Below are 9,616 nucleotides of genomic sequence, written 5' to 3'. Positions count from 1 at the left end.
TGTGCCCTTTACCCGGGCCGTGTGCCCTATCCCCGGGCTGTGTGCCCCGCTGCCGCCAGTTGAGGGACGGGGCGTAGTGCGGCTGCGCGGACTCGGACCGTTAGGTGTCGCCCGGAGCGCGGAGGGAAAACGGACTGGAGGCGGAGGCGGCGGGGAGCGGGAGAGGGAGAGAGATTGAGATTACCCCATCGTTGCCGCTGTGAGGCCGGCCTGCAGCGTCTCCCCCGCTCGCTATGGGGAACCGCGGCATGGAGGACCTGATCCCGCTGGTGAACCGCCTTCAGGACGCCTTCTCCGCCATCGGCCAGAGCTGCAACCTGGACCTGCCCCAGATCGCGGTGGTGGGCGGCCAGAGCGCCGGCAAGAGCTCGGTCCTGGAGAGCTTCGTGGGCAGGTACAGGTCACCCGCTCCTCACCCTGCCCCCGGGGGGTGGTTGGGCTGTGTGCCACGACGGGTGACGGTCAGCATCTGGAGCCGGCAGGTGCCTGTGGGATCTTGCTGTGCGCCGTCGGAGTGGCCCTACTGCTCTGTTTGACACCTGCCAGCAGCGGCTGCTCCTTACAGTTACACTCCTAAAATCGTCCAGAAAGATGTGCATTCAGAGGGCCTGTTGGGGGCAAGTTATTTGAACTGACCACTGCTTTTAACTGACTTCAAATTAACTCAGGATTTTTATGGTTTGTTTTTATTTTCTTGGACGTGCATCTATTCTCCAGTATGTGTCCAATTCGAGCTGTCTCTCTAGGCATGCCTTCATACTTTCCCGATTGAGCATTTTGTTTTTTCAAACATCTCCGTGCTGTCTGAGATGCTACTTTGAATGTTTACTTTGTGAATTGTACTTGATCAGCGTGTAACTGCTCAAAAAATCAAAGCTTGCAAAATTTTCTGGTTATGCTGATCTTTGTGCAGTCCAGATAGTGAGTCAGTTTGGCAAAACAGTTTGCAGATGTTAAGGTTTGAGCATGGAGCTGTAGGGAAGAAGGTTATCATGTTGCTAAAATTGTAATCCCTGGTGGTTGGGCTTTATTGAGTTGGTAGGAGAGATTCGTTCTGACAGTATCCAGGAAATGGGGTTCTGTTTAGGAAGAGAGTGATTCTTTTCATGAACTTGTTGCGACTCAGAAGAGTTCACAATTATTCAGGTTTTTCTTGAGATACACACCATCTGTTTCCTCTGTTAAAGCAGTAATAAGATGCTGTGAGGTTATCAAAAGAACTAAGGGAGAGATTAGGATTGTTTTTATTTCAAAAGGTCATTACTTAATGCTTAACTAGAAACAATGGTGGGAACAGAATCGAATATACCTGTTGAAACAGAAAATGAGAAATATTTGAAGAAAAATTAAGTTGTTTTCAGAAAAGCTTTAAGTTGCTCTAAGAAAGTTGTTAGCACTTGGGGAGTCAGTGCAAGCTGGATGAACCAAATGATCTGTTGTGTTGTACAATTAAACAGTTTAAAATTGAACTGCAATCTAGTTGAACTGTTTTCAACTTCTTAATGTCTTCAAAAGGTGCAAAAATGGTTTTAATTTTCATCATCGTCCTTGCATTGGGATTTATACTGTAAATTATCATTTAATACACTTCTCAAAATCATCTTCATTTTTGTGCTATGTGATTTTTCCAGAAATTAGTAGCACAGTAAGGAGCTATCAAACTGCTAGTTGGAAAATGAATAAACTGAAATTATTGCTTCTTAAATTGCATTTCTATATTTTTCTGTTGCAGTTGGTGGTTTGATTTTGTTGTGCAAAATTACATAGCTTTCGAATCATTTCAACAGTATTGTCACTCAAAGCTGACAAATGAACACTATAATCTGTGATTATTTTACCTTGAGCACATTTTTGTTTTTACTACCCTGTACAATTATAGCTCTGCAGCCTATGTTCGTGTAGGACATACATAGTTGTATGCATTTCTTATTGTCTACCCTTTTCACTATTAAATGATAATTGATTTATAGTTGAGCTCATGATGTCCTCAAAGCAACAGTAGGATTGTGTAGGGTTTGCTGATCACTAACCACATACAAACTGAATTACATTCAGGTAGACTACATTAATTTGGTGAATATTAACATTTTATGTGCATTCCATGAGAGAGTGAGGAGTATGTGCTAATCCTCGTCTTGTTTATCGGTTCCATTTAGCACTTTGTTACCAGCATAGCACAGTTTTAAACTCATCCTGTCCTTGACCGTTGTATAATTTTGATTATTCACTAGATTTTTACATGGTGCTCAAAATGCTACACCTCTAGCAAAGCTGTGCACTCGCCTGTTTTCAGAAGTTCAATACACCTTTTGCTATCTTTGTCAATTTCCAGTTCAATATTTGGGAACAATTTTACTTCGATATTTTATTGTTTGTGATTTGGCTGTTGTGGCTGTAGCATCATGATATAATGCACATTTCTGAAAATAGTTATCCATTTACACACAACAAGCAGCAAGATAATGAAGTAGAGATGACAGAACAGTCGGATTCAGTCAAGTGGGAGATGTCTTCAAGATCAGTCGGTAATTGGGAAGGCAGAATTCCCTTTGAAAAAAAAAGGAAGTCTTACTAAAACAGTATAAGGTGCGAGTTAGACCACATCTCGAATACTGTGAACAGTTTAGGTCCTCTTATCTAAGAAAAGATTTACAGGCATTTGGGGCAGTACACAGAAGGCTCTGTAGGTTGATCCTGGCTATAGAGAGATATTCCTATGAAGAGAGGTTGAGTAGGTTGGGCCTGTACTCGGAATTTAAAAGAATAAAAGGCAACCTTATTGAAACGTACAAGATTCTTAGGGGACTTGATAGGGTAAATGTTGGGAGGTCTAGGATCACAGAGCATTATCTCAGAGTAAAGGGTCACCCATCTAAGACAGAGATGGGGAGGAGGAGTTTCTTTTGAGGGAGGTGAATGTGTGGAATTCCTTATCATAGAGATTGTAGAGGCTGGGTTGTTAAATATATTCAAGCCTGAGATATACAGATTATTTTTATCAGTAAGGAAATCAAGGGTTTTGAGGAAAAGGCAGGAAAGTGGAGTTGAGGGTTATCAGATCAGTCATGAGCTCTTTGAATGGTGGAGCAGACTGGATGGACTGTATAGCCGAGTTCTTCTCCTTCATCTTAAGGTCTTATGCGTCCTCAGCATTGACTACTGACCTCCATGAAGTCTCACAGCATCAGGTCAAACACAGGCAAGGAGGACACCTACTGATTACTACGTACTCCAGTGCCAGCCCTCTCCTCCTCTGATGATGAGTCAATCCTCCTCCATGTTGGACACCACTTGGAGGAAGCATAGAGGATGAAAAAGGTCAGGATGTCCTTCACCAATATTTGCACGACAGCACCACTACTGACCAAGCTGAATGAATCGCAAAGGACAGAGCTTCTGCTAGGTCTATGGCAGGGTCTGAGGGGGTCAGCAAGAGAGAAAGTTATAGTTGGCCCCATCCTCAACAATTTGCCTTCTGCAGTTACAACTGTCCCGGACAGTGTTGGTATACGTGACCACTAGAACAGCCCTTGTGAAGATGCAGTCCTATCTTCACATTGAGGATACTCTCTATCGTGCTGTGTGACACTATGAATGTTCTACTCCTCAGGGTAGTATCCTAAACCCGATCATCATCAGTTGCTTCATCACTGACCAGACCCAAGCTCTGCAGTCCTGCCACACCCAGCTGTGAATGGCGCTGGACAACTAAACAGCTCACTGGAGGAGGAGGCTCCACAAATACCCCCAACCTCACTGATGGTGAGCCCAACACATTAGTGCAAAAGATAAGGCTGAAGCATTTGTAGCAATCTTCATCCAGAAGTTCCAAGTAGATGATCCATCTTAGCATCCTCCAGAGGTTCCCAGGATCACAGATGGCCAACTTCAGCGAGTTTAGTTCACTCCAGGAGTATCAAAAAACAGTTGGAGGCACTGGAATTTGAAAAGGCTATAGGCCATGACAACATTCTGGCAATAGTACTAAAGACTGGAGTATCGTGTGCTCCAGAACTTGCTACATTCGTAGCCGAACTGTTTCGTTACAGTTACAACATTGGCACCTACCTGACAATGGAAAATTGCTCAAGTACATCTTGTCCACAAAAAGCAGGACAAATACAACTCAGCTAATTACTGCCTCATCATTCTGCTCTAAGGTGTCGTCAACAGTGCTATCAAGCAGCACTTGTTTAGCAATAACCTGGTCAGTTTGGAGGGTTCTGCTAGAGCAGCTCAGTTTCTGACCTCATTGTAGTTTTGGTTGAAACATGGATAAAAGAGCTGAATTCCAGAGGTGAGGTGAGAGTGACTGCCCTTGACGTTAAGGTGGCAGTGTGGCATCGAACCCTAGCAAAATTGAAGTCATTGGGAATCAGGGAGAAAACTCTCTGCTGGTTGGAGTCATACCTGGCACGAGGGAAAATGGGTGTGATTTTTGGAGGGCAGTCACCTCAGCACCAGGATGTGTCTGCAGAAATTCCTCCGGGTAGTATCTTAAACCCGATCACCCTCAGCTGCTTCATCACTGATATTTTCTCCATTTAAAGTCAGAAGTGTAGATGTTCGATTGCACAATGTTCAGCACCGTTCGCAACTCCTCAGATACTGAAACACTCCAGGTCCAGATGCACCAAATCTGGTTTGGGCTGACAAATGGCATGTAACATTCTTGCTGCACAAGTGCCTGGCAATGACCGTCTCCACCAAGAGAGAATTTAACCATCACTCCTTGTCATTTGGGGTATTACCACCCCACTATCAACGTCAAGTGGGTTACCATTGACCAAAACTGAACTGGACAAACCACATAAATACTATGGCTGCGAGAGCAGGTCAGAAGCTAAGGATCCTGCAGTGAGTAACTCACCTCATGACTCGCCAAAGCTTGTCTTCCCATCTATTGGGTTGGGGTGTGAAGTTCTAGGTTTTCACTTTGCTTTGTGTGAAAATGTACTTTCTGAAGTTGGATGTGTTTTCCATTTTGACAAGGACAACATTGAATGAAAGAGTGTAGGTTGGATGCAGTTCAGATTGGTGTTTGTAGTGAACAGCTCCCATTTTGTTAATTGGGTATTGAAGAAGCATATGCGCCAACTTTTAAGTTTTCGATTTAGCTGTCTAGGGCAAGTGAAAGGAACACCTATTTGGTTTATATTCATTTGTGCAGTTTGATGATTGCCTGGTAGCACCTTAGACACAAATTTCTGATATTTACATTTATTAATATCATTGACCAAGACACATGCAAGACAGTGTTGGTTAGCAATAGGAATCGATCATTCAAGTCCTCGGCTCTGTTCCACCATTCAGGTATATCTTAGCTTGCCTCCACCTTAATTCCATTTTCCTGCCGTTGCTCCATATCCTGAACAGGTTATTTCTGTATTTCCTGTATTTCTTCGTCTTAAAAGCTACGAATACCTTTCATCCGTAGCCTTTGGATGAAGAGCATTCCAGACTACTGTTATCTTTTATATGGGGTAGAAAAGCATTCCCGGTCATGCTGTTGGATGGTTTAGCTCCAATTTTAAAACTGTCCTTATTTTGTCCGGAATCCTGTTTTGGTCCAGCATTATTGGTCGTCTTGAATACCACGTGTAATTGCTTAAAGACAGTTGCAAGTAATCATGATCATTTTGAGCTTTTGCTTTTTAAAGAGGCGTATTGTAGTGCCAGACATTTATCTATAGTTTTGCACATGATGCTACACAGCAGACTACTGTCTGTATACTGTTACAAATAAATCCAACCGCATCTTTGTCCTGGAGCAAAATTACCCACTTTGTACTGTCTGCGTTTGCTGTCATTAAACATCCTCAGGATTTTGTGCAAGCACAGATTAATGTGGAAGCGCTGAAGTTGTGGTCTGTCATTGACTGTGCTATTTTCCAAAGTTTCTGTCTCTAAGAACTATTTAATGTGATTGCCTGGTTAGGTAGCTTGATGACATGGCTGGGAATCTCCACTAACATTATTTACATTCAGTTGCCGGCTAAGAGAGGTGGAGTCCTCGCTGCAGAGTTATTTAGATCTCTTGGGGCAGAGTTCTTAAAGGTCGATGGCAGTCACTGTCACTTTGCTGGGTAGAAGGCTAGTGAAATGAGTAGTGCAACCTTCACTTTGTTGTGGAACTAGGCACAGAGGGTAGCAGCCTTACAGTGGATAGCAATAGAACATTCTTTTATAGTTGCTATGTTGGATAAACCGCAACTATTGTTGATATCAGTGTGGGAAGTAAAATTCTGAGTAATGTATGGAATTTAAATGTCAATTGTGCTTTGAAAAACTTAATACACACTAATTAAGTTGATTTTTGTTTTGATGAATCATTTCAGTTTATTCATTGTATGGTATTGGGTTTTAAAGATGATGCAATCTATGAGTTTAGTTTTTTATTTCTGCTTAGTAACATTAGGAATTCTGATATTCCAAGTGCATCCTTTAGTCCAGAGATGTGCAGGTTCAGTGGATTGGCCAAGCTAAATTGCCCATAGTATCCAAGGATGTGCAGGTTAAGTGGATTAGCTATGGGAAATGCAGGGTTACAGTTCTAGGGTAGGAGGTAACTCTGGGTGGAATGCTCTTTGGAGGGTTATTGTGGACTCGATGGGCCGAATTGTTTGCTCCCACACTGTAGGGATTCTACGATTTAGTGTTCCCTTACCACGTCACCTTACTTGATAGAATTCTAATAACATGACATTGAAAAAGGAGAATGTAGAAAATATTGACATGGGTTCTGAAGAGTAGTGATAAATTTTGTGGTCAGTGCAAGATGGAACAGAATAATTACATGGTTACTAACCCTGTTTTAATATGGGGTATACTTATTTCTTTGAAGTTGCTTCAGTAAATGATGGTCTGAACTATTATTGAATAATTAATTTTGCAGCATTCTAAGGCCTTTCAAATAATCGTTTTTTTTTTATGGTTCATATTTCTTTGCTTGTCTGAAAGAGCTGACTCATGTTGGCATATAGTTTGGAGGTAACTGGAGTCTAAGACTGTTAGCATGTAGATCATTCGACCCATCGAGTTTGCCCTGTCTCTCAATGAGATCATGGCTGATATGATTAGGCTAAATTTTACTTTTCTGGCTTTTCCTCATAACCATTGATTCCCTTGCTGATTAAAAATCCACTTTTTTCAACCTTGGATATAATCTAACGACTTAGCTTCTTCAGTCCTCCTCTGGTAAAGAATTCTGCAGATTTACTACTCTCTGAGAGAAGAAATTTCCCCTCATCTCTGTCCTAAATGCGTGATCCCTGGCTCTGAGATTATGCCCTTTGGTCCTGGACTCTCCTGCAGGGAGTGTCTTGGCATCAGTCCTGTCAAGCCCATTAATAATCTAATAGGTTTCAATAAGGTCACCTCTCATTCTTCTAAACTCCAATGAGTAGAAGCCCAACTTACTCAACCTCTTGTCACAAGAAGATTCCTCCATACCTGAGATCAACCTTCTCTGGACTGCGTCCAACACCGGTATATCTATCTTTAGTTAAAGGGACCAAAAATCTTCACTGTATTTTAGGTGTAGTCTAATTGGAGCCTTGTACTGTTTTTGCAAGATTTCTCCATTTTTATACTTCTTTCTCTTTGAAATAAAGGCCAATATTCCATTTTTCTTCTCTATTACCTGCTCATGTATGCTATCATGTTGTGATTTATGCATGAGGGTCCCCAAATCCCTTTGTGCTGCAGCTTTTCATCGTCTTTCTTCATTTAAATAATATTCTGCTCCTCTTCTTCCTGCCAAATTGCATAAACCTCACAATTTCCCACATTATATTCAGTTTGCCAAGTGCTTTCCAACTGAATCAGTCTATATCCCTCCGCAGACTTTTTGTGTCACTTTTATACTTTGTTCCTCACTAATTTTTGTGTCATCTGCAAACTTGGAAATAACACATTTACTTTTGTCATCCTAGTCATTAATACTGTATATATATTGTAAGTAATTGTGGCCCCTGATCAGTTACAGATTGCAATCTTGAAAATGCCTACCTTAACCCAGTTCTCTACCTCAATTAGTTAGCCAGTCCTTTATCCATGCGAATATACTACCCTCAATAGCCTTTTGTGCTTTACGTTACTGAAAACCTTTTGGAAATCCAAATACATTACATCTACTGGTTCCCCTTTACCATCTTGCTTGTCTTCTCCTCAGAGAATTAATATAAATTCTTCAGTATGATTTCCTCTTCATGAAGCTATGCTGACTTTGCTTGATTAAATTATGTATTTTTAAATATTCTGCTATTACATCCTTTCTAACAGACTCTAGCATTGTCCTAATGGCTGATGTTGACCTAACGGGTTTGTAGTGACCTGTCTTTTTTTTCTCCTTCCCTTTTTGAGTAAGGGTGTTAGATTGGCGGGTCTCCCATCCTCTGACACTTTTACAGAATTTAAGGATTTTTGGAAGATTACTACCAGTGCATGGTAGCTACTCCCTTTAAGATCCTAGGCTGTAGCCCATTTGCTCCAGGGGACTTATCAGCGTTTGGAGCCTTGCCAAATGCCATTACTGTGGTTAGCTTGGACTTGCCTTAGGACAACAATCACATTTTGTAAATTAGTTTGACTCTGTATTCACTTGGCTCATTTTGATCTTAAAGAATGAGTCCTAAAATCTATTCATCAATGTTTGTCTACAGAATAAAGCAAGTTTAAAATCAAGACATGTTCATATTGGCAGTTATTAACCCATGAGATGGAGTTTCAAAAATACATGTTTTTATTGCTCTTAATTTTTCACATGACAGCATAGAAAGTAGTGTTTAAAATGAAATATATTTATCAATTTTGGTGCATGTTAGTAAAATGCAACTTAAAGTTGTATTTGGGTGTCTATTCATTCAAGGTATGCCTTCGCAAGTTCCTTGAGCCTGTGTTAATCAACGGGAAAAGGAATAGTTCAGGCAGGAAGAGAAGGTCGACATAATGTTGGGTGCAAAAGAAATGAGCAAGTACCCTCAGTGGAAGATTTGGGATGAAACTGTGGAACTCAAAATAATTTGATTAATCTGGTAGTTGCAAGTCTCTGAGTATGTGTATCTCCTGCCTTTCTTGAGATTCTCTCATTCTCTTTTTTTTTTAATAACTGATTTTAGAGCAAAACCACTTCCAAAATTCAGACTATGTTGAACAAAGTTTGAAACAAGAGTGGGTAAAATAGAGAAAAAGGCTGTGAACAAATGATCAATGTAGTCAAGGTTAGGGTCCAATATATTCGAGCATAAATGGTGCAAATTGTAACTGAAGGTACTGGCGAGAGAGAAAAAAAAACAGGCCATGCGGCATCTGTGTTGAGATGCTCCTCTACAGTGGGGAAAACAAATCCAGCTTGGGTGATCACTTTTTGGGACACCTCTGTTCTGTTAATAAGCATGATCCTGAGATTCCCCTGACCTGTTACTTTAATTATCCACCTTATTCTTGGAATTACGTCTCTGTCTTCAGCCTGCTGCGTTGTTCCACTGAGGCTTAATGTAAGCTTTAGGAACAGCATGTCAGTTTTCAGTTAGACACTTTACAGTCTTCTGGACTCAACATTGAGTTCAGCAATATCAGATTTTGTAAACTCTTGTCCCTATTCTGTTTTTTCATT

The 9,616-nt window shown here is 41.2% G+C and overlaps 1 protein-coding gene across 1 annotated transcript in view; it reads left to right on the top strand.

Annotated features, from left to right (window-relative positions):
- The first annotated feature begins 8 nt into the window (after nt 1–8).
- dnm3a (dynamin 3a) overlaps nt 9–9,616 on the top strand; it is a 180,501-nt gene continuing 170,893 nt past the window's right edge. The window contains exon 1 of the mRNA XM_048602174.1: nt 9–394. Coding sequence (XP_048458131.1) covers nt 234–394 — 161 coding nt within the window. The 5' untranslated portion in view covers nt 9–233. The remainder of the gene's footprint in view (nt 395–9,616) is intronic.

The sequence above is a fragment of the Rhincodon typus genome, chromosome 10, assembly GCF_021869965.1.
Source record: "Rhincodon typus isolate 14 chromosome 10, sRhiTyp1.1, whole genome shotgun sequence".
Lineage (NCBI taxonomy): Eukaryota > Metazoa > Chordata > Chondrichthyes > Orectolobiformes > Rhincodontidae > Rhincodon > Rhincodon typus.
This window is presented reverse-complemented; position numbering and strand designations above follow the sequence as displayed.